At 37.9% G+C, this 25,346-nt stretch overlaps 1 protein-coding gene across 1 annotated transcript in view; it reads left to right on the forward strand.

The window, feature by feature from the left end:
- Positions 1-25,346, forward strand: part of RAB3GAP2 (RAB3 GTPase activating non-catalytic protein subunit 2) — a 57,292-nt gene that overhangs the window by 17,559 nt on the left and 14,387 nt on the right. Inside the window, exons 4-22 of the mRNA XM_009646841.2 lie at positions 1,076-1,140; positions 5,810-5,933; positions 7,974-8,055; positions 10,119-10,166; positions 10,287-10,362; positions 10,510-10,611; positions 11,727-11,826; positions 14,319-14,417; positions 15,249-15,397; positions 16,369-16,448; positions 16,559-16,648; positions 17,458-17,597; positions 19,302-19,518; positions 19,822-19,965; positions 20,244-20,326; positions 20,872-20,936; positions 21,337-21,427; positions 23,555-23,682; positions 24,417-24,630. Of these exons, the coding sequence (XP_009645136.2) occupies positions 1,076-1,140; positions 5,810-5,933; positions 7,974-8,055; positions 10,119-10,166; positions 10,287-10,362; positions 10,510-10,611; positions 11,727-11,826; positions 14,319-14,417; positions 15,249-15,397; positions 16,369-16,448; positions 16,559-16,648; positions 17,458-17,597; positions 19,302-19,518; positions 19,822-19,965; positions 20,244-20,326; positions 20,872-20,936; positions 21,337-21,427; positions 23,555-23,682; positions 24,417-24,630 (2,097 nt within the window). The remainder of the gene's footprint in view (positions 1-1,075; positions 1,141-5,809; positions 5,934-7,973; positions 8,056-10,118; positions 10,167-10,286; positions 10,363-10,509; positions 10,612-11,726; positions 11,827-14,318; positions 14,418-15,248; positions 15,398-16,368; positions 16,449-16,558; positions 16,649-17,457; positions 17,598-19,301; positions 19,519-19,821; positions 19,966-20,243; positions 20,327-20,871; positions 20,937-21,336; positions 21,428-23,554; positions 23,683-24,416; positions 24,631-25,346) is intronic.

Raw genomic sequence — 25,346 nt, forward strand, 5'->3', positions numbered from 1 at the left:
GTCTCGTATTTAAATTTTCTTCAAGCAGGTGTTCCTCCTCTTGAGCGTGCGCAATGGTGGTCGTTAGGGGTTGTTTTGAAGGAAGGCCGCGGGTCCCTCTTTATCATCTTGAGTAACCTTGCCTGTGGTAGACCACAGGAGGTGGGTCCCTCTTTATCATCTTGAGTAACCTTGGCTGCAGCAGACCACAGGACTGGGCTACGTGGCATATTCACGCCGGACCACAGGGCTGGTTTTAACCGATATTATATCCTTTTTCTAGTATATATATTCCTAGCATATGCAGCCCCGTTCCTCTGCTCCCTCATTCTGATTCAGCAAATTTACCTCAGTTACTTAACACAAGATGGTTTTTATATGACTAATATATTAACTCTTATAAGACAACTGAGAAGTAGGCTCATCTCTGTGAGTCTGTTTCCTCAGGTGTTTGAGGTATTTTGTAAGCTTGTGGCTTCTCTGAGGTTTCTGAATGACATAACTGAAACTGATCAGTGTCTCGGTTTTTTTCCTCTGCATTGATTTGCAAAGAGGTGAATAGCAAAAGCCCTTGTGCTCATTTTCCTCTCAAAGGTCATGGCTTTAGCTTTTGCTTTGGCTGTTTTGGTAGTGGCGGTGGTGGGATCTGCGTTATCCTGGGCTCAGGTGTTTTGTTGCCACACATGAATTTTCATGTCCCGCTAAAACAACCTTATGTTGCTACTGGCTGGTCCTGTTGACGGGTCAATGGTATGTTGTACCGGGCACTGTAAGATGTTAGATGCCCTGAGTTCTAGGTGCTGTCTGTCAGAATTCCTTTGACATGGGTGTTGTTATACCTGTTTCAAATTTGTACTTAGGTTACATCTTCTGTCACTATTTTTTCATAGCATCAAAAATGGAAGTAAATACAGGGAAATGACAGCCATTTCTACCACTTCATGGCTCTCTCTGTAGAATTTGTTTAGTATCTGCCATAAACAAAGTTATAATGCATTGGCGAGGAAAGGAAAACAATGACCAGTAATCCTTTTTGATTGTGTTTTTCGTGGCCTATGTGGTATTCATGTGACAAATCTTTTTTTGCTTAAAGCAGGCAAATCGACAAGCTGGGAAGATGGTGGCTGGGGAGCCTGGGATGAAGCAGAATTACAAGAACCTGTAAGTTCATTTAGATGAGTTTTCATTGCTAACTTGCCTATTCTAAAAGACTTGCACTTGTTTCTGTGTGTATTGCTTTTTTCCCTCCTATATAGTTATCGTCTGGGCAAGAAAGATCATAGGATCATTTAGGTTGGAAAACACCTTTAAGATCATCATGTCCAACCATTTGGGTCTTGACCAGTGCTTTAAATGTGACTGCTTGTTTGTCCCTTGCTCCTGTAGTCGTTTCTGAATATAACTTGGATGTTACTGATTGTGATAATTACTCATATTCTTGAATTCTATAGCTTTTTTTTCACTAGTGTATACATACACCTTCTCTGTGCTCCTGCAGCTGGGGTTATCTTTTTTTTTTTTTGTGTCCTGTAGCTAGCCAGAGATAGTAGGGCATGGCAGTGGAGTTACAATAATCTACCATAAATTAATATAAATCAGAGACTGCAGAATCGTAAGCCACTGACAGAAGCATCTTGCTAATGATCACATAGTACTCCTTTTATGTGGTGATGTGCGGATGGTGTTACAGGAATGATCAAATTACATATGTAGGATGGGGCAGCACAGTTGCTCTTTGAAGGGGAAAACACCCCTCTGTTCAGCTAGTTCAAGTAAGAATAACATGGCTAGGCTGTAATTGCTGGTAAGGCTGAGACTTCTAGCTGCCAGCTGACTTGCATAAAATGTTAGGGAAGCTGTCTGTGTAGAAATCCTCTGCACCTGAATGAATCATGTGAACAGAATTGCTTGATTCCTGTTAATTCCCTGTTAGAGAGAGCTAAGGGGGTAAACTGAGGAATCCAGACCTCACCTTGCTAACAAAGCTCTCTTATCTGCTGTCTTTATCTCAGCCTGCTGAAAGTATGCCCAAGTTGTTGGGCAGTATCCTTGTAACTGCTTACTTCAGCAGGGTGAAGGGATGCTAAAGGGTTAGCAAAAAGGCCTTTCTGAAGCCAACTGTAGCTGAAATGTGATAACAGCCCTGAGAAAGCAGAACATCCTTGAGAAAGATCTGGCTAAATTGCTAGCATTGTGTTTTAGATTAACTTACTAACCATATGAAGTAAGAAACTATAGACAAGAAACTAACAGTGAAGAGGAGAGATTTGTAGCAAATTGCCTATCTTTGTTTCCGGCCTTGGAAGGCACCTAGGGGAACAAAACATGTAAGGTTTTGTCGATATGAGGATAGCCAGGGAAGGGAACCATGAGATAAGGAGGTAAAGGGGGATGTTTCAAGGATGGGGAGCCGGTGGTACCGGCTGTGTTGTTCTGACAGCAGAATAAGGGGGGGTAAAAGCTGGAGTTCACCAGAAGGACAAGGTGAAGAAGAGGAGTGGATGAAGTTAACGACCGCCAGAGACCCCTGAAGACCACCGACTCAAAACACTGAGCATGTGCAACTGGGAGGAAAATATGTAAATGCTTTCCAGGAATTAATTTACCTATCCCTGCCTTTTCCGGGGAATTTAATGCATATATGTGTAATGTGACAATATAATAATGAATTATTTTATGGTCAGCGTGCACATTAGGAGGAGCGATCCCCTGTGCGTCCACCGCGGCAATAAAGAATACCTGCTTAATAGTCTGACAAATCGACTATTGAGTTACTTTGTGGCTTTGCACCGCTTCAAGGGAAACAGATTTTTCAGCTGAGGTGAGAAACAAATTGAGAGGAGCATGGTGTCTCCCAGGGATGAATCACTGACGCTGATGTCAGGGAATAACAAGAGTATAAAACCTTTTAAATAGGATGGGTGTTTGGCTCCCCTGTAATTGCCATGAAATGAGTGTGTTTCTCAGGCACATGTAGAGTTTATAACTTCCTTAACGAGGAGAAAAAATGCTTTGTTTACTACTTATGTTGTAATTTGATAGAACCAGTAGGTGTTGCTGAATTGAAATTGTCACCTTTTGCACTCATAAAAATGTCAAACTCTTCTGCCACGTAGTTCACACCCTTCTTGCTAAAGACCTCCTTCTGCTCTGCTTACTTGCTTTCCTCCAAAGTTGCTAGTGGTTCCAGGTCAAACTGGTCAGAAAGAAAGAACTGTCATCCACAGCAAACAGGTTGTTCTTTGTAGAAGCATATAAATATGTGAGTCTGTATGTCTGAACACATACCAGAATGAGTGCATCAGTCTAGCACAGATTTGAGAATTGTTAGTCTAACATAACAATTAATTCCCTTTTAAAAACTTTTAACTGTTGGTGTAAAATGCATCTTTTCTTGGAATTACTTGAGTCACCTGGACAAGTATCTTTGATAGAACATAGCAGCTTTTGAGGAGGCATTGAAAATTTAAACAAAATAAAAAGAAAAAAAATTAAAATTTTAAAAAAGCTTTCTTTTCTTCCATGAAGTGTCTTTTTATGGAACCGATTAGCTATTTTTTAGGGATTCTGATGTTGAAATCTTGTCTTAAATGCTGATTTTAATAATTCTGTGTTTCACCTTTTAAAGTAATTTCTTTTGACAAGTTCAGTGCTTTTCCTGTTTTAACTCTTAGCTTATTTTTGTCACTAATATGAGATGGCCATGTTTTATGTCTTTACATTTCAAATTCTTTGTTTATGCATGCAGATAACTTCATTTAAATTCTCTGAGATGTAATTTTAATTCCTTCTAGTCCTTAGAGAAGCCTTTAATTTCTATTTCTTTTTCCTCAGTTTGAAAATCATTACATTAAAAACTAGTAAAAAGATTTTTCTTTGGGCTTTGGTTATGTGTTTTTACGCATGATATGTTTATCTCGGTCACGAGGAGTTAAAGTTGTGACAAGTATCCCAGTCAACTTCATAAAGTATTGAAAAATGTCAGTAATTAGGGAAAATGTGTTGCTGTGCAACTTGGTATCCATCGACAGACAGAAATGAACATAGGATGTTGTCTTGCATAAAGCAAGTGATAGTGTGGACAAAGACAGGTAGCTGAATATTTGTACTGTGCTAATGTAGACTTATGATGGACATATGGGGTGAAGCTGTGAAAAGCCGAAATCAGGACTCAATAGTCTTGATGACCATTAAGCAGGTATTCTTTATTGCAGCGCTGACACACAGGAGATCGCTTCTCCTAATGTGCGTGCAGCACAGGGTTAGTTGCATAGCTTATATACAAGTTTTACATACATATTCACTAATTTTCTTGGGAAAGGTTGTCTTATGACAATGAGTTACTGAAATTTATTTACATATTCCCCTCCCAATCATGCATGCTTAGTGATTTGAGTCGATGGTCTTTGGGCATCTCCAGTGGTCACTGTGGAGGGGCTTCTCAGTGGTTGTTTTCCATGACCTCTGGGCCTTCCATAGATAGTCATAAGTTGGCTCCCCAATGGCAAGGCCTGGTCCTTCTGTGCTTATCTTGGGGGTCACTCAAAGTAACTTGAAGAACCCATTCAGGATCTGTTAATCCTGTCACAAAGAGATACCATCTCAAAGCTCCCAGACAGGTTGGTATCTTCCACTGTGAGCCATATCCTACAGCTATCAGCATATTCTACCTACAGTTGGCTTCACAAAGGTCTTTTTGTTAACCATTTAGCATCCCTTCAGGGGTATTCTTGTGTGCACAAAGTGACTGTTTTTATGGTGCAGCCTTATGAAAGAAAATAAATATAACAAATAGCCAATTATGAGTGATACATAAATTCTTACTACAGTTTTTTTTTTGCCTGGAGTAGATGTGTACATTTGCAAGTACAGGGAACTTTATTACGACAGAATAAATTGCACAGATCAGAAAATGATCACACTGAAGTTGCTGGGCTTTTTGATTGTGTATAACTGCTTTGAGATACTAGAGGATGGAGTAGTATTTTGGAGGGCTATGAGGAGGTAGCATTGGGTATGTGGCTATGGAGATGGAGACACTGGACAGGGAAAAGTGATTTTATTGCTGCGATCAAGGTAAGAGAATGGAGCTAAGAAAGCAGGAGTAGCATCTCGGAGATCTTGTAGCAGTCTGCTCAAATCCCATTACCTACTTTCTGCCTTTGAACTGTGATTAGCAGGAGCTACTTGTGTGTGTTCTTCAGTCAAATATTTGGCTTGTTGCTTAGAGAAAAAAAGAAATGCAATCCTTCTGCTTTTATACGGAATGATGGTGTCTGACTTACCCATTGTTAAACTCTTAAAATTTGGCACTCCTTAGCTTGAATTTCTTTCTTTGTAAAGTTCCTTGTTGTGAAAAGGCACAGGATAATACCCTGTTGCATGTTATCATGAGGCTTTAGTGTGAGACTTAGTTACTTTCTTCATATGTGCATATATTTACTCAATGCTGGCCAGTGTGTAAACTTGGATAAATTGTTTGAGTGTAGATTATAATGAGAATAACTAAAGAGATTCTTTCCAGTCTCTAATCAATAATAATAGAACTTTGTCTTATTCTTTTAGAGTCTCTCTAGTGAAAGGGGAAGATTTTGAGGAGTAGAGTTAGTGATGAGTACTTTTTGTTTTCTGTTTTGTAAACATGTGGATAGAATTAGTGCAAGGTTGATGCATTTCTCATGGCTTTTCATGCAAGTTGCAGCTCTAGTGACTTGACAGGTAATAGTCCATTTGGTACTGCTATTGAGGGCAAGCCAGAATATCCACAAATCTTGTAGGTACTGCTGTGTTTAAAAATTGTTGCATGCATTGATTAAAGCTTTACCTATAGGAAGAAGAGGAATCTACTTCCAAGAACCAGAGAAATTACTGGCTTCAGGACTGTGTGTTGTCCTTGTCACCAACAAATGACCTGATGGTAATAGCTAATGAACAGAAAGCAGTCTTTTTAGTGTGTAAGTATACATTCTACTAAGTATATATACTAGTGCATTTAATAGTAATCAGGACAAGATTGTTGTCCCCTGCACTGGCCACCTGCTTACCCCCAAGTCGTACCTTCAAGAATTTTGGACTGTTTTGTAGTACATGTCATGCATATTCTAGGTATTGCTTGGCAAGTAAGTTGTTTTCTCCCTACTTCTCAGCTATATTTTGATCTTAGGAAGCTATTTGATCATGAATAATTGAATTTAATATATACTAGAACTACCCACTGACTGAGCTGCCCAGAGATACAGACATCAATTATGCTCAATAAGCAAAACAAAACCTTTGTATTAATTTTAGCCATTAAACATTTGACCTTATTTTTCTTTTCCCTTGGAAAAAAAGGAGCTAACTCAGCCAGTGTCACTTGGAGTATTGAGTGGAGGTTTTGAGTAGATTGTTTTTTAAGATTTCCACCTTCGATAGAAAATTCTTCTCTGTCTTGAAGAGTGTGTGGCTTTATATTTTACTCTACAGCAGGGCTCTCAAAACTATTTTAAAGGTACCCTTAGGAATATATGAATACTGATCAACCAGCTGCTATTTACCTATGTGCTCTTGCCTTGGGTGCTGGTGCTATTAACAGTTGCAGTTGGTGGCAATGAGCGTGATGAAGGGAAACATCCTGACATGGAGAATATTATACCATTTTAAAACAAAAACAGGCTGTTGAAGCTCAGAGGTGCATAATTAGGCAGATTGCGTCGACTTGTCATGCTGCATATGTCATTCCCTGCAAAGTTGTGTGTTCTAAAACTGATGTAGGTTAGTTGCTAATTTTTCACAGAAAAAGAAAAGATAGCAATATTTCTCAGAAAGTTCCTATTGGATCAAGTATACAGAGATTATTTAGTTTACCTGCTGGAGAACTACTTCTGCCCGCCTGCACAGTGGCAAATTACCACACAGTGGCAGAAGTGTTCCTGTGTCTCAGGTTTTACATGTCAAACCAATGGCAAACAACAAGCCCCCCCCCCCCAGTTGTCCATTGGTGCCTGGGAGGTGATTCAGAAATCAAGTGTTATCTGTAACAGCACCCTGTGAATAACAGTGTGGTGTTTTCTAACCTTGATTATGATGGGATGATGAAAAAATGTCAGATTTAATGTAGGATTCCCATGTCTTTCATGGGGTTAAATTTAAAATTTTCTATTTGTTTAAACTCATCTTCATTAATCATCCCACAAGAAGTTTGCCCTTGCTTAGTACTTTTCTCCTAAGGATCGCTGTTTCATTAATTGAACCTTTTAAAATCTGGTGACGTAGGTATTACTGTATAAATCTTTCTAAATGAAACTAAGCATTTCAGAATTTTAGTAGTATGTTGTTCTATGCAAATTTCTAAAAAAACGTGGGCGTTCTTTAGAGAAGTCACTAAAAATGTAGTGTTATTTTTCATGGTCTTCAAGGTTTCGAATTGGTACTTGATTGAAGTGTGATAGAATCGTAGAATCATTTAGGTTGGAAAAGACCTTTAAGATCATCAAGTCCAACCGTTAACCTAACACTGCCATCCCACCATGTCCCTAAGCACCTCATCTACCTGTCTTTTAAATACCTCCAGGGCTGGGGACTTGACCACTTCCCTGGATAGCCTGTTCCAGAGCCTGACAACCCTTTCTGTGAAGAAATTTTTCCTAATGTCTAACCTAAACCGGCCCTGGCACAAAGTCAGACCATTTCCCCTCGTCCCGTTACCAGGGAGAAGAGGCCGACCCCCACCTCGCTACAACCTCCTTTCAGGTAGTTGCAGAGGTCCATAAGGTCTCCCCTCAGCCTCCTCTTCTCCAGACTAAACAACCCCAGCTCCCTCAGCCACTCCTCGTAAGTCTTGTGCTCCAGACCCCTCACCGGCTTTGTGGCTCTCCTCTGGACATGCTCCAGCAACGCAACATAGGATGCATGTAGGATGTATCATACAGGAGAGAAGGATTTGGAATAGAACTACATGTGTGAGATGCAAGACATTACAGTTTTATACATGGTGTCTTTGTTCTTAACGGCAGCTAAATGGAAGCAGAGTGACAAGGGAAAAGAGGAAATGCAATATGCTGTTGGTTGGAGTGGCTCTCTGAATGTTGAAGAAGGGTAGGTGTTGAAATGCAACTGTGATTAAAATGTCATTTTCACATTCAATAATTAGTATCGTGCTTTTTACTTATACTACTTTTTTTTTTTTACTTTCATCCAAGTGCATTCATGGTCTTACACATTTTAATGTTGAAAAGAAATGGAGTAAGCTGGGTGATCAGAAACATTGTCTGCAAAGGTCACTCTTCATGCATAGTATGGTGTCTCAGGACAAGTTAATACAAATTCACAGAGGTACTGTGTGTGCAAATCAGTGTATTTGCATATGATGTAGACATTTTAATAGGTCTGGGTTATCATGCTTTTTATAACTTCCTGTTCTAGAAGGAAAAAAGTAGTATCTGTACCCTTTCTGAAATTCTGCTTTTATAGTAGAGATGAAATTTTGTTAGGAGATGTTGCAGCTGGAAATGTATGAAGTTGCTTTAGAAATACTTTTAATTTTCAAAACTTCAACCAAATATGTCATCTCTGTGATCAAGAAATCACTCAAAATTATAAGCAGTGAGCAACATTCATGTGATAGAAAAAGTGTTCATCGTCTGAGATGCAGTAAACTTCATCTATGCTTTTCATTTTTTACCTCCATTGTAAATAATCTTCTTACATGTTTTCAGTCACTCTTAGAAATAGCGTTGGGCTCCAAGTCATTTAGCGGACATGAAAAATTTGCTTTGGTATTTATTCAATATTTCTGCTCGATCTGTCTTCAAATAACCAGACAGACACTTTCTTGAATCTCCCATATGGAAGAGGATTTTGCATTTCATTATGAAGTTTGCAGCCTTGAGTTACTGTCTGCCTTTGAACATGCTCCCTATTGGCTTCAACCTTCTGTTATACTGCAGGAAGTGTTGGCTTATTCAGTCTCTCCCCAATCTGTAAAAATCATAATCCTCCTTTGTAAACCTGCTGCTTCCACACATTTGAACCACTTTATGTGCATCTCTTTAAGGTTTTTTTTCCCCCCCATATTATGACTGAAATTTCCTTGTCATCTTTCATTCAAAAAAAAAGGAAAGGAATTTCTTTTTGGGGATTGGTTTCTTATTACTTTTACAGTCCTAAGAGGCACTATCATATGGAACAGGTAGCTTTCTTTAGATAAGAGACAGTTATATTCACTACATCTTGATTTAAGGCTTGTGAGTGTGCCCTGTAGGTGAGGGTTGTATTTCTGTGGAAGTGTAAATATGGCAATTACTGTCAGATTGTCGAAAGACTTGACTTCTTTTTTGCCCAAAGTTGCCTTCAACTGATAATGTTCTGTGGTGGCTAAGCTTTGAAGTTGTAATTGAATTCCAACTCATGTCAGACTTGCATTTAGAAAGCTTTATTTCTGCAGTTGCCTAGCCTGATTATTTAATCACTCTTTGGGGAACAGAGGTGACACAACTCTCTCCTAAAACCTTTGTACAGCTTCTGTTTCCACAGACAGTATAAAACTTTCTATCATGGTAACAAATAACTTTTGATTTGAGATATTGAGGCCTGTTCATCTGCTTGCCTTCTGCATGCTTTGCCTGCCATGCATTGAGCGTGCTCAGTTATTGCATTAACTGGGAAGAGCATGTTAGCTCTTGAAGTGCTCTCAAATTATAAAGCAGTGAAGTGCAATGGATATAAAATCTACCTAATTGCATAATGTATGTCAAAAATTTGTAAGTATAGTTCAGTTGGTTTTTTTTAAAAAAGTGGTTGTTCTTGGTGTGTCATAGATCAGGAAAAAATTATTTAGCTTTAGGTACATGAGATTTAACTTGAATCTTTACTGAAGAATACTGGCAGAATAATCAGTCTGTGAATGATGAAAGACAGCATTAACGAAGTGTAATAAGCACTGACGCAATCTATTTGGGCACTCTCGAACTTGTAGCTGAAAATGTCTTTAAAATGAAAGGGTGTTTTTTGCCTTTTTAGTATCCATTTGATAAATTGTCTGCTGTGCTAATACATTGTTAAAATATTAAAAATGTGGACTTGGCAAGATGTCTTGTGTAGAGAAAAATTTCACAACTGGAGAAAAAATATGCTTATTAGTTTTATCTTTCTGTTTCTAGTGAATGTGTGAGTAGTGTATTGTGTATCCCATTGGCAAGTCAGAAGAGGTAAGGGTTGATATTCTTTTATTTATATATGCATCATCAGTCTCCTTACATTACACTTCTGTGTGTCTGCAGCTTACAGCAGGATTTATTTTTTACTTCTTTTATGTCTTTGTGAAACAGGAGTTCCACAGGCCGTCCTGACTGGACCTGCATCGTCGTTGGCTTCACCTCTGGCTATGTTCGTTTTTATACCGAGGTATGTTTTGCAGCATGGCAGGCCCACAAGCAAGCTATTGTAATAAAAATATTTTTCTGTAAAACTTCTGTTTCTGCAGATAGTGCATTTTGCCTTCCCTAAGAAAAGGGACAGAAATGTTCACACTTATTATTCTTTCTCTTCTAGAGTGGAGTACTGCTTCTTGCACAGCTTTTAAATGAAGATCCTGTCCTACAGCTTAAGTGCAGAACCTATGAAATTCCCAGGCATCCTGGTGTCACAGAACAGGTTTTGTCAGATTATTTCAAAAGCGAAGTGGCAGTGTTATGGGGTATGGAAGGGAGTCTTCTCTGTGAATCCTCTATGTCCTTTACCAGTTTTTGATGGGTGGACAATTCCTTAGAACAAGAGACTCTGGTTTTCTTGTTTTAGAAGTATTCATGCCTGTATGAAATTCTGAGGATTTGGAATTGCTTTTTATTTTTTGGAGTATTTAGTTAGTTCTATATATTTGTTCTATTTTTCTCTGTGATAACCTTGCAAAGGAGTGCTTCATTCATTTCCTGTTTGTTCATTAATGTGCACAAAATACAATAATGTATGGATGAAAGGAGAAAATGCAACTTGACATTTACTAAGAGCTATATGTACTCATTCATGAGAACTTACCTTAATTATTTCACAGAGAAGATAGTTGAAAATTAAAACAATCTTTATAGGAGATGGTGCTAGGAACCTGCATGTCATCATGAGTATTTCCTGCAGAGAAGGCTCTTGTAGAGCTCAAGCTATTTAGTAGAAAAACCAGCTCTGTTTGCTCTTGGCTGAGTCGGCATGTTTTTATGCAGAAAACTAGTGAAGTTACAGAAATTTCCAAGTTTGCTTTATACAAATGCTTGTGTGATTTAGCATGACGTTTTGGGATCAGTTTTGAAATACAGAAGCATTGAGGCATTTGAGTCTTGAATTTATATCACCAAATCAGCATTTATGTGCCCAAATGGTAATTCAGGAGCTAATCCAGTTTCAGAATTTGGCTCATAAAACCTTGATGCTTGCATTCTAGATAAACCTGTTTTTCTGTGGCCTTCACAAGCTGCTGTAACTTTTGTCTTTTCTCTGTAAGCCATAAAATATATTAAGCAAACATAGAAGTCATTGAAAGAAGATAAAAATACAAAATTATGTGCCTAAATAACTTACTTATATATTGGATGGTTTAATACTGAATTTCTGTAGTTTTGCCTTATTCTGTTGCCTGGGGCTTGTAGGATATTAATGCTTTGCATGTAATCCTCATCTTCATGTAGTTAATAGTACAAAAAGCTAGAAAAGAAGCTGTTACAACAGTAACTATGATATATTTTTTATTTCTGTTTCCCTTCTCTCATTTTAATCCACAGAATGAAGAACTAAGTATCTTGTACCCAGCAGCAATTGTGACAATTGATGGTTTCAGCCTCTTTCAGTCCCTTCGTGCATGTCGCAATCAGGTAGCAAGAGGTATGTTTCAGAGGAAATGTTTATTTCTGACTCTGTTGGTAGTATTTTACATTACATGAAATTTACTTATATTTGTTAAATGTCTAATCAAGGTGGAATCTGGATTAGATGTTTGTTAAATATCTAATCATGGTGGAATGATGGATTGCTTGTCCATCAATATATAGATATCTACAGAAAATGTTCTCGGAGCAGAAGTTATCCAAGTAGCATTGATTGTCTTGTACATTCTCACCACAATACTATATACTAGTTTTGGCTGGGATAGAGTTAATTTTCTTCATAGTAGCTGGTATGGTGGTGTGTGTTGGATTTGTGATGAAAACAGTGTTGCTAACACACTGATTTTTTAGCTGTTGCTGAATAGTGCTTACACAGCATTCAAGGCCTGTTTTGTTTCTCACACTGCCCCACTAGCGAGCAGGCTGGGGGTGCAGAAGAAGTTGTGAGGGGACACAGCTGGGACAGCTGACCCCCAACTGCCCAAAGGGCTATCGCATACCATATGATGCTCTGCCCAGTGGCAAAAGCTGGGGGGAATGTTCAGAGTTATAGCATTTGAATTCTAATTTGACTTACATGTGATGACGCCCTGCTTTCCTGGAAGTGGCTAAACACCTGCCTGCTGATGGGAAATAGTGAATGAATTCATTATTTTGCTTTGATTGTATGTGGAGCTTTTGCTTTACCTGTTAAACTGTCTTTATCTCAGCCCACAAGTTTTCTCACTGTAGCTCTTCCAGATTCTCTTCCCCATCTCCCTAGGAAGGAGTGAGCAAGGTGCTGTGTGGGGTTAACCTGCAGCATGCTGCTAAGGTGCTGCTTAGCAAGTCATGATGCTGATTTCACTGACTGTCAGTGAAATGCTTTTCTTCCCAGTAAGGACTCTGTGGGAGGAAATAATGCTGTGATGATGACACCAGTAGTGGTCACTGCTCTTTGTGTTAATGTCTGAGAGCTTTTGATACCTTGTTTGATTGTCCAGCCTTTGATCCTGTTCCTTTAGTACAGTGCGTGTTTATACTCTAATTTGGAAACAAGGTCAGTTTCCTGGAGTGAGAGGAGAACCACATAACAGTATTGGGTGGTAGATTGCACAAGTATGGGGCTGTTACAATTCTGCAAAATAAAACGTTAAACAGCTGCTGTTGCTGAATTGTTCTCACAAATTTCCTGACGGTTGTTCTCATTGAACTTCAGATTTGTCAGATTCTTGTTTCCACTACAGCAGGCCGCATCAGCAGACAATAATGAGGCTGGGTGTAGGTGGGAAGCAGAATGGGTCTGCCGGCACGACAGCATTAGGAACTGTTGGGACAGCAGCAACCTTAAACTGAGGCTTGAATCTTACTTAGAAGGGATGAGTGGTAAAGAACTGGGAAATGCAACTGTGGTGAGACAGCTCTACTCTGAATTATATGGAGATTGCCAATAGCTCACTCTCTTCAGGACAATGTGGCATGAAATGAAGCTAGGTGATAGTAATTCAAAATAAAAAGTAGATGAGCATTTATGTAGTGTGAGGTTAAACTGTGGAGTTCTTTGCCAGAGGTTGATGTGGATGCTAAAAGCTTGCTTGGGCTCAGAGGGAAACTAACAACTTCCTGGAGAAGAAAGCTGTGGAGGTTTACTGAATGCTTAGAGCTTAACCTCTGGCTAAGAAGGTGTCTTTAGAAGGTGCTTTAGATGAAGCATCAGATATGTGTCCTTGTTCTAATATTCTTCCCTAGATATGCAGTTTTAGCTGTGCTCAGATCCTGATCTGCTGCACTGAACTGTTCACTGGGTCTATCTGGTAACATATATTCTTATCCTCTTAATGAAGAGGTAGCATTTCCATGGAGTATAAGAGAAGGCAAAACTCTTGTAAATTAGCACTTTAAAAACTGGTATTCTGTGAATCATGCAACAAATAAGGAGACAGATGCTATGAGAAATTATCCATCTACTTTCACAACCAGAACATGCTCTGCTCTTTCAGGGAGAGAAGATCACGATTTGCAGAGAAGCACTTTCAACTAGTTGTAATATCTGCAGCCAGAGTGCTATATCTTCTTTTGTTCTTAATCATTTTATGTTTGTCGTAATATGTATCTTGAAGAGTTTCAATTATTGCTTTAGTTTTACCACAGTTCTTACCTCACACTGTTCCATACCTAGTGAATGTACTGACTTTGCAAGTACTTAAGCAGGGGAGTTTCCACTTAAACATGCCCAGACCAGAGAAATAAATCATAGTAGCATTTTAAAATTTTGCAGCATATTAAACCGTAAATGACTAGTGAAATAAAGCTCTCTGCAAGTACAAAATTAGTTTTGATGGAATATCATGTGCAATTTTATTCAGTTAATTTAAAAAAAAAATTAATTCCATTAAGGTATGTATTTCAAATGGCCATTTTTGCTTAGTGAGTGTTTAGGTGTATGTTAATTTAAAACTAGGTTATTTTTACTCAGTAGGAATTTTTTTGTGTTTTATCAACTTTTGTCAGCTGCAGCATCTGGCAATGAGAATGTTCAGCCTCCACCATTAGCTTATAAGAAATGGGGTTTGCAAGATGTGGATGCGATTGTTGACCATGCTAGTATTGGTAAGCATTACTGTTTAATTTCAAATATTTGGCTTAAATGAAACTGAATGGTTTTGTGCTGTTAAATGTGGGGTGAGAGCACTTAGTGGTACTGGCTGGGTAGGAATAGTGGAAGAAGCCTGTCGTAGTGAATGATCTCATTAACCCTCATCAAAAATATATTTTACTTTCTCTTCTAGTCTGGTTGAGCCTCCCCTCTCCACTTGAGGGGAGAAAGAATGTGACAGCTGTAGTTGTCTTGTCCTCTCTCGTTCGGTAAGAAACAGTGAAGAGAGGCTAGATCAAATGCAGTTATTCCCATTTCTGCCAGGTTAAAGAACTGTCTGGAGGCAGGTTATGACTGGTATGGGTCTTTCCTGAGTCTAGCACAGAAAGAAACTAAAATTTGAGATTGCTCCTTTGCAAAAAAGACAAACTGACTTCTAGGCTTTCAAAGACTTTTACTCCTTAGGAATTTGCAGAAGCCCAGGTTCTTGTCAGACAGGCAGATCTGAGGGACAGTAAGCTTCATTTCTCTTCCACCCTTTTCACAAAAGCAGGTAAGAGGTCAGAAGGGGGCTAATAAGGCAGGTGAAGTGGATTTGGTAGATGTGCTTTTCCTGATGAACTCTGCTGAAATTTTTTTTTCTTCTAAACAAACCAGTTATGCTTTAGAATTAACTTAATGTACATAAGGTTATTTCTGCTGCGTTCTTTGGCATTTCTGTGGTTAAAGCATCTCTCCTCCCTTCCCTCTGAATGTTGGCCGGTCAGTCAAGAAAGCAGCATTTTAGAGCAATTGCATACCTTTGTTCTGAAAGTATAAGACATTCACTTTAATGTTTTTGTTAGGCATCATGACACTGTCTCCTTTTGATCAAATGAAGACTGCCTCCAATATAGGTGGATATAATGCAGCTATAAAAAACAGCCCACCTGCTATGTCTCAGTATGTTACTGTTGGATCCAATCCTTTCACTGGTTTCTTTTTTGCCCTGGAGGTATGTACTACAAAGCTGACTTGCTGAGACTTTGAATAATTAATCCTTCTCTTTCCTGTATGGGTATTTCTGAAGTATCCCTATGTTCATTTTATGCTGACATTTCCCCCTCTCCTTGATCTTCTGAAACTGGAATGATTCGGAGTAGATGTGATAGTAATGTCTACCATGGGTTCCTGCTAATGAGAAGTTTTATTCTTTTATCTTAAAATGAATGTGATAGTCAAGTAATTTTTTTTATTTTTTTAGTTGTTAATTTATTCCCAATTAAGTAACAAGGTTTTTTTAAAAAATCTGGTTGAAATTGTGTAAACATGCATCTTAGGGATTTTTGGAGGCCTTTGGCTTTTGATCATGTACTTATATGGCCTGAGTATACTGTGGGACTACTATTTGTAGAAGAAAACTGCAACATGCTTAATGATACCTGTAGCACACTTAAGTCATCTTCTGTTGTACTGGAGGAGAAGGATGGCAATGTAGCTGTGTGTCTTGTACATTCAGACCCTACATGTGTGCTGTCCTTAGTCAGGATTGGAAGTTGATTGAAAATGCTAGAATTGGAATTTTGATTTTGTACTTGCTTTTCCAATATGTTTATGAAAAAGCTAACTACGTTGATATTTGCAAGGATGCCAAAGCCATACACCAGCTAACTCTCCATGATACACAGGGTTTTTTTAACTTCTGTTGCAGACAAACATACTGAGCTACCAGTGACTTGCAGGAGGATTTTGAAATGGTAAAGAGATGTCAGAATGGCTTTTCTGGGGCCAATGAATTAAAATTTTGCAGAGTCTTAAAGCTATGCTTTCTGAGCTGAAAGTCCATAGGAGGCCTGAAAAACTATTCTGCAGTTGAGTTCAGTGTAAGAACTATTTCTTGGCTTTCTAAACACTTTGTTCCTTCATTTCAGGGTAGCTCACAGCTGACTCTTTCTTGACTTTCTAAACACTATTCCTTTCTTTCAGGGTAGCTCACAGCCACTGTTGTCTCATGTTGCCTTAGCAGTTGCAAGTAAACTGACTTCAGCATTATTTAATGCTGCCAGGTAATAACAAAAAATTACATTAAATTATTTTTGGTTTAGCAACTGCATAATTGTTTGAGGATTTTTAGGACTATAAGTATGATTCTCCTAATGTGTTTTTCTATTGCAAGTGGCTGGCTTGGTTGGAAGAGTAAACATGAAGAAGAACCTGCCCAAAAACAGAAACCAAAAGTTGAACCTGCAACCCCATTGGCAGTGAGGCAAGTTTTACACACTGTCTCAATTGCTATAAATCTCTTGTGGCTTTGATGGTTTGAATTATTTTGAAAGGTGCATAATTGATGAACATGTTTATTTTTCTTGACTTGCAGCAGTGATGATAGTTTGCAGGTCATTTGTTTTAAGCTTTCTTTCTTTTCAGTTTATCGTTCTGGACAAATTACTCATCTCTTTCACTTCCAATGTGTGGGTTCATTGTTGCTGTAAAAGACTGTGTGTGCAGTTTAATGACAGTATAAGTACACGAATATCAGTCCTGAAGTTTTTCACTGAAGAGCTTCAAAAAAGCTGCATGAAGTGCTTGCTGCTTAAGATAGTTTAAAGCCCCTTAAAAAATTAGGTGGTATCCTGTTTCCCTGTTGATTGTGGAGAGAGGAGAATGGGAACAACAGATTGTAGTCCAATGTTTTCAAGACAGCTGATAAAAGACTAAATTAATTTCTGATTGTTTTTCCTGATTTTTTTTTTGAAGTATTCTCAAGACTAGTTTGCCATAAGAGAGGGCTTACGAAGTAACCCGCTGCTCTGAGATCCTTGCCTGACAATGCATGACAAGGCAATCGCTTATCCTAGTTTCTGAACTTTGGTTTTCAGTAGGACTTTAACAGACCTACGAGATCTCCCAGTAGACAGCACAAAAACTTTTTTTTGTGCTTTGCTCTTAATTTTACCTATACGTTTATGTTACCTTAAAAAAAGAAATCTTAGACCTTGTAATATACTTCATTTACTATTATGAAGAAAAATAGATATCTAGTGGGTTTGCTTGGTTTTTTTATTTTTTTTTTAGGTTTGGACTTCCAGATTCCCGTCGCCATGGTGAAAGAATATGTCTTTCTCCATGTAACACTTTGGCAGCAGTAACAGATGATTTTGGAAGGGTTATTTTACTGGATGTTACAAGAGGACTTGCAGTTCGCATGTGGAAAGGTATGTTAGTGTGTATTAGTATGGCAAATAGTCATATGTTCAGACTTAGAATTCCAAGTGTTTTTTCCATTATTAAGAAAGACTTTAGTACATTGTGTTATTACAAACCAAATATTAAAGGCAGATGTAATATAAAGTCCATAAGGGTATTTTTGTACCAGTTCTTGAAACACTAATACGGCCTATAGTAAAAATTCGGTCTGTGGTTGTATTGTATAGAATTTTTTTTTTTTCTTTTTCCCACAGACTGTATCCTAACAGAAAGCTTTTGACCTAATAACTTTTTTGAAAGAGCTTTAGCTCTATTCTCTGAGATTCTTTCTCTTGATAAGCTCTAGTATCTGCTGAGAAAATAAACAGAAGTTTGAAAAAACAGTAAGAAGGTATACAACTTGATAGATTCTCATTTCACCATGTTGACTGCAGGAAGGGAGTGTTCAGTCTCTTCTAAACTGAGGGCTTTTTGAAGAAGAAAGTGTAGATGCTAAGCTCTCAAATTGTAATTATATCTAATGCTACAACAACTCTTATTTAAAATTTTGCGGCTTTTTAGGAGATGGAAGATAAGCCTTATGAACATACTGAAAATCTCTAGCTCTTCTCTCTCTCTCCCACACTACCAATTCGGAAGATTGGTGGTCATGAATACAGTAGCTACTTCAGTGATGCACTAGCAGTGTAATAGCTAGAGTAATCATGCTTTCCCCTGTGCATTCTCCTGCTCTCATATTTTGAAGCTTATTAGCTATAATATGTGCTTTCTGATATTATTGGACTTGTTTTTAATTCGTTACTGAGAGCTTCATATTATCTAGGAAGTACTGTTAAGAGTCCTAAGCTTTATTTGATAGTCGGACACATTTACAATTTTCCAGCCTTTCCCCAGTGAGGCTGTTGAGATATGAAATAGCATTGGGTTTTGGGGTTGGTTTTTTTTTTTGTTTTGTGGGGGTTTTTTTGTTTGTGTTTAATATTAGTTAATATTAGTTAAATATTTTGGATCGTACCTTCACTTATTAACAGAATTATGAATACTTTTAACCTTCTTGGTATAATGTTCATTTTAGAAACTTGTTTTATACATTAGTATTTCACTTGTGGCTTGGGGTCTTCGTTTGCACTTGCTAAACCATTGCATAGTTTAGCAATGTCATTAGAGCATGTCTGCCTTTTTCTTTAGGAAGATTTTATGAGGGGAAGTATTTGCATTACCCACAGAGAGAGAGAGAAGATGAGTATTTTTATTGGGTTACTAAAAATTGCATTTTAATAATGAAAACATATGAAAAAAACCTTACATATCCTATTTAATAGGTAATTCAAATTTCCTTCTTTAAACCTTCTTTTTTTTGTTGTTTTTGAAACGTGAGAAATCTGGACACTTACTATGGATTGTTTTTTCTCCCAGAAGCTTTTGCATTGGTCTATCATCCAGAGTACAGACGTGATGAGTTTGAGGGGTTTCTTTTGTGGCTTGTCCCAGAAGAACTTGTTCCTTCCCAAAGCATTTGGCTCTGAGGAGTCCTCTGGTGGGCTCTGCTCCTAGTCAATGGACTTGACAGGAGTATGGCTATTGGCCAGAGTTGGACAGTTTGAAACAAAGTTTAAGATAGCTTGCTGCTGGAATAGTACTTACGTGAGTGATGTGTACTAACCATGTATTAATTTCTGTAGACTAATGAACTTCTGTCTTCTCTTACAAAGGATACCGTGATGCAGAAATCGGTTGGATACAGACTGTAGAGGACCTTCATGAGAGGGAAACTGAGAAGATGGATTTTTCTCCTTTTGGAAATGCACAAGGTCCAAGCAGAGTGGCTCAGTTCCTTGTGATCTATGCTCCGAGGAGAGGCATTCTGGAAGTATGGAGCACGCAGCAAGGGCCTCGGGTTGGAGCCTTCAATGTGGGGAAATATTGTAGGTAAGAAACAATTAGCAGGTAGGCATATCGGCTGTGCTGCTGCAATTAAGTGGTAAAAGTGGAAAGGGCTGGTGGGCGCTTTTTGTGTTGCCCACAGTGTTTCTACTGAATGCAGCTGCTTACTGTTTTATAGAAGGGGAATTTGTCATACTTCATCACTCTACAGTCTTTCCTGATAAGCACACTTAGTAGTTGTTAAAACGTAGCTTTATAAAATTTGTGGTCTTTTTATTCGGTGTGTGGAAAAGGAAGGTTGCTAATTTTGTTCTTCGTTGTAAAGGTTGTGGGTTTTGTTGGTTTCAGATTGTTGTATCCTGGTTATAAAATAATGGGTCTAAACAACGTGACCAGTCAGGGATGGCAGCCCCAGACTTACCAGATATGCCTTGTTGATCCGGTCTCTGGAAGTGTAAAAACTGTCCATGTACCTTTCCATTTAGCACTGAGGTAAGGACTTTCTGTGCTCTGTATAACCAAATGAATTTCATTATTGTTTTTGGAACTAGTAAAGAGAGCAATTCTGGTGTTTCTTCTCAAGCTGAATTGTACTCTGGTAGTAGTCTCACTGGTTTGTATGCATTCAGAAAAAATCAAGTTAATCCCAATTTTTATTAATGTGATGTTACCTTAAAGTGGTATAAATAATTTAAAAAGATGTGGGGTTTTTTTCTGAATCATTCATTTTAGTTCTTTTCACTCATACAATTAAAATTATTTCCCTTTAGTGATAAAAAGAGCGAGCGAGCAAAGGATATGCATCTAGTGAAGAAGTTAAATGCTTTACTCAAAGCGAAAACCTCAGATCTGGGTAAGTTCTCTTGAATAATTTCTTAAGATTGCATGTTATCAAATGATTCTTGTATTATCTGTCCTGTGAGTGTACGCACAGAGGTATGATTGTGTTGCATTCTGACAGCTATATGTGCTATGTATTACGGTCTTTAAGTAGCTTGGTTTTTTTTTTTTATAAACTACCAGATTAAATTTAATCTCATACAAGGATCCAGTATAAGCCTTGTCTGCCATGTAAATCTTAACTAAACTCTGAGTGTTTGCATAACACATGGTCTATCTGCAACCCATTATGCTATGTAAGGGAGTTCAGCATTTGACTGTAGATATCCTTCTTCCTGTAAGTGATATATATTTCTTACAAAAGGCAGAGGTGGAGTAAGAGATGCCACTGAGCTGTTATTTTGTTTCATTTTCCCCCAACCTTACTTTGGCGACTTTTGTAATAGTGTCTTCATCTCTGTAGCATGAACCCATGTGCATCTTAACTGTAGTGAGGGTTGACTTGCTTTTCAGAATGCATTTGAGAGATATGAATTGAAGTCGTGATTGTCTTTGCAGATTCGATTGAAGCTGAAGCAAAGGAATTAATACTTGATATCAAATACCCTGCTACAAAGAAACAGGTGAATATTTAGAAGGTGGTATATTTTAATATTTGAAAAAGAGGTATTATCAGTTTAGAGTGCTAAATCTTTTTAATTCTTTCAAAATATGTTATTTTTCCTAGAGTTACCTGAAACAAATAATTGAGCTATTTGGGTGTTTGTTTGTTTGGGTTTTTTTAACGACATTGACCAGAATTAATTTTGACTTGTGATTTCTCCAAAGCATCTTCCATGATAAAAGTGAAAATAATACAAAGAGAGCAGGCCTTTCTGTAGGATCAAATTATGCCACAAGTATATGTGAAGACAAAACACAGATGAAAAATCATCGTCAAAGTTGTGCTTTGTTGGCTTACCTTATATGTTTTTACAGTAAAATTAAGTGAATGTTTAATTCTGTTGAACATCTGCTTAACAGGCTCTGGAAAGTATATTGACAAGTGAACGTATGCCACTTTCATCTCTCACAAATATCACTCAGACATTAATGGATAACTTAAGAAAACAGGGTAGGTGGATATTTATTTTGCAAATATGGAGAGGCATTTGCATTTTGTCTGCAGTCCTGTAAGACTATTGTAGAACTATTCTGTTCCACAGAGAGACCAGGCTTGGTCTGCTTAGTTTTGCTGCTGGTTATCACAGCATGTTGCTTCTACATATTTTATTTTTTTTAATTCAGACTGCAAATAGCTTGCTACTAAGTCTGCTTTGCTATGCACCTAGTAATTTGTGATTATATTAAAAAAGAAAAAAAACCCGACAACTGGGCTGGGTACTTGAACCTGGTAAAAGCTTCCTTCAGAAAGAAGCTTTCACAGACTTTTGCCTCTGTTAAGTTTTAGTTTGTTCTCTCTCTCTCTCTCTCCAAGGAAGGCAGTAAGGATATGGTACTTCAGATCTGTGAATTTTAATATACTGGAAGCACAAAATCCTGATTACTGAGCATCTGAACTCTGGACAGATACCTTATCTTTTCTTTGTAAATTTTGCTGAAGTTATATTTCCTATATTTTGCTGGAGATTTCAGAGCCAATTTCAGGAAATATCATTACCCATTCAAAATCTTATTGCTGAATGTCTGCAAGATCTTTTCTTTGAAATTATACACTTGGATCTTTCTAAGCTGGGAGAACCTTCTTTGTGCTTGAGGTGACCCAATTTTGGAGACCCAGCTGGGTATTGAGGAGTAGAGAAGAGAAGCATGTGGCTGCCACTTCCTTTGCATGTGTTGGGACTTCTCAGCAATAGCAGTCTATTTGGTTTTGTGGTGGTGTGTTTGGTTTTTTTGGGTTTTTTTGATTTTTTTTTTTTTTTTTTTTTTTTTTTTTTTTTGTTATCTCTGGATTCATTTCAGCTTGTTAGAAGGTGAGGCTTTAGTAACAGGAGTCAAGAAATCCCTACCACTGTTCTATGGAAGTCCTGAATAAACCCATTTGTCAATGAGAAAGGCTGTGTCTCTTGCACTGCCTCAGTTGAGAACGTGACAACACATTTTTGTAGTTCCAGTCGTGAGAGGAAATCTTTCTTTCACTTGTGTCAGTGTTGTTTGGTTTTGTTTTTTTTTTTTTACTGGTTTCTTGGAGTAGATGGAGATTGAGAGCTTCACACGTGGAGTTTTCTACCTAATTTTGGTCTGGCATTCTAAATCACTAGCGTTATCCATTTCTATTAGAACTCCTCAAAACCAAAGAAAAATGGAAACATGCCCTTTTACACTGAAGAGAGATTGACAGAACTGTATACTTACTGAGGTCTGTTTGTTTGAGTGTGCATTTTTCATGATTAATCTCTTACTGTCATATATAACATTATTTCCTTGCAGTCACAGTAAAGAACAAACTTAGCTGATTTCAGAAGAGAAGTGGCATATCCTTCCACTTGTGCTTAGTAGGTAAAAGATAATACAAAGCAGATGCTGGGCTCTGTGAATGCTGTGGTTGTGAAGAAAAGGTCAAGTGACTGTGGCAAGCTCTGTGCATTTCTCTTTTGTTTTAGGATTTTTAGTAGCAATGTATCAAAAGTGTTTATGGGTTTGTAGGGAGACAAATATGTTCAGGAGCTGTTTCAGGTGAAGATGATATATTTGGAGATATTTTTTCTACAGAAAGGTCCTTTTTAGGATCGCGGTAAAATGCTTTCTTTTAAAATGAGTAGGCAGTGTCTTGCAGAGATGTAATTGATTTCATATCAGTAGATATCAAGTTCTATTCTGAGGGAAGGAATATGCTTAAAATATTGGCATAATGAATAGAAGTTTGGTATTTAATTCTTGATAAAAGAAAATATGTTTGAGATTTAGTGTATTTTAATTTTCAGCAGTCTCTGGTTTGGTCTTAAACCAGGAAAAGACAATAGATTTGTCTTTGTTCAGTTCCACATTGTCAAACTCCTTCAGTTCAAAAATGAGCCTGATATCTTTCTCTAATATTTCTCATAAAAAATAACATGTTGTATATTTTATATATTGCTATGAATTGAATACAAGCATTGCAAGCAACAGTGCATCAAAAAATTACATTGAGACACATAAGTCTTCCAGTTCTAATAAAGGAGGAGTTTAATGCAGCTGCGAAGTATGTTTCACTATTCCAGGCTATATAGTCAAGTTCAAATGCAGTCTTATTTCTCCTCAGAGCTTGAGTGTGTGGATGAAGGACTGCTGCAGTTCTGCGTGAGCAAGTTAAAGCTGTTGCATCTTTATGAACTAGTTAGCAAACTAAATTCCCAAAGCATACAGAAAGACACTCCGCCCTCAGATAATGTGAGTAAATTCAAAATTCAGTTGTCTTGTTGAATCACTCTTGTAGATTTAAGCATAAAAATGTGTTTGAGGCCTCAGATAAAATAAGTAGGTAAGTAAGTTACCCATTTTTGTGGCCTGGAACTTGTAATGAAGTAATTGGTTTACGCCTTTCCCCCCCTCCCCGTACAAATGCCTAGTAATTAATCTGTCTAATATTCTTTAGCAGTCACATAAAGTTGAGACAGAAGTGAAAACAGAACCAGGATCTCCTGATTTCAGTCCTTTATCCAAAGTACATAGCATATTCCTAACTTTGTTTAGTTTTGGGACCAGTAGAAATTACAAATTCTGATATTTGCTTGTGTAGCATCATAATTTGGCTTGCTTTTGATATAATTTATAAAAACGCTTATACATTTATAGAAGCCATACGGAGGGGTATTATATGGGCTTGTTTGCTTCATGGGTGATTGTTATACTATGAGCAGGATCTAAATATGGGAAATGTATGTGTTGAAGTCCTTAAAAATGAAGCTAGGCAAAGTCTTCATTCGAGCTATATGAATAACTGATTTTGAGGTGATTCAATCATTTTGGCCCCTTTTAAAGACATTTTTACTGTTCAAAACAAAATATTTTGACTCTTCTGACTTTTAATTTTTGCTCTGTTTTGAAAAACATCTGTTTCCATTAGTCTTTGTGATGTGTGATTATTTTCATTTTTCTTTTCTTTTTTGGCTTTTGCTTTTAAGGACCTGGCTAAACTACTTCGGCTGGAAGAAAAAGATTTTCATAGGCTCCAAACTTTACTGGAGAACTACAAGAAAGAAAACACCCAAACTACTGTTAAGTTTGCTGATGAGAACGATGACGTATTGTCTGTGAAAATGTTCTTAGAGTATTTGGAATATGAAAAGGATGTGATTACTTTGAAAAATATGGAAGATGGAGAATATGTGGCTTTAGGTAAGAGCTACTGAACTGTTTGTCAAATTACTTAAAGACTGATTACAGTCTAAGATGGTGTAAGTGTTTTAGCCTTAATGTGGGGCCTTCACAAGCTGTCTTGCCTTGAAGTAGTATGTGACAGTGCTAGTTCCAGACTCTTGCCCTCAGCCATAGGACAAGTCTTACTTCCTAGATGGCTATGAATACAAGTTAACTATATCTGTGGATATAATTACCCTAAAGCCATGTTATCGCTGTTCATATGCCATTTATTACACAGAATCACAGAATCGTAAGGGTTGGAAGGGACCTCAGGAGATCATCTAGTCCAACCCCCCTGCTAAAGCAGGCTCACCTAGAGCATGCTACACAGGACTTCATCCAGGCGGGCTTTGAATATCTCCAGAGAAGGAGACTCCACAACCTCCCTGGGCAGCCTGTTCCAGTGCTCTGCCACCCTCATTAGCACCACTACATTGGACAGTGGTAACTAGGTACTTTACAGAGCAGCTGTATCCTGCTGGTATTTTTTGTGGTCACAGCACCTCAAGAGTTGCATTAATGGCAGGACTGTCTTCAGCCTCAGAGATGGGAAAGCTGACTAGGGGCAGCACAGGACCATTAGATGAGGGACTAAGGACTTCTCATTTCTGGAATTGAGATTTTGGACAATGTTGAACTGAAATATTATGGATGGGGAGAGTGTCTGGGCTGTCTGTTGGGGTGTGGGATGG

This window comes from Egretta garzetta, unplaced genomic scaffold (assembly GCF_000687185.1).
Source record: "Egretta garzetta isolate BGI_Z169 unplaced genomic scaffold, ASM68718v1 scaffold339, whole genome shotgun sequence".
Lineage (NCBI taxonomy): Eukaryota > Metazoa > Chordata > Aves > Pelecaniformes > Ardeidae > Egretta > Egretta garzetta.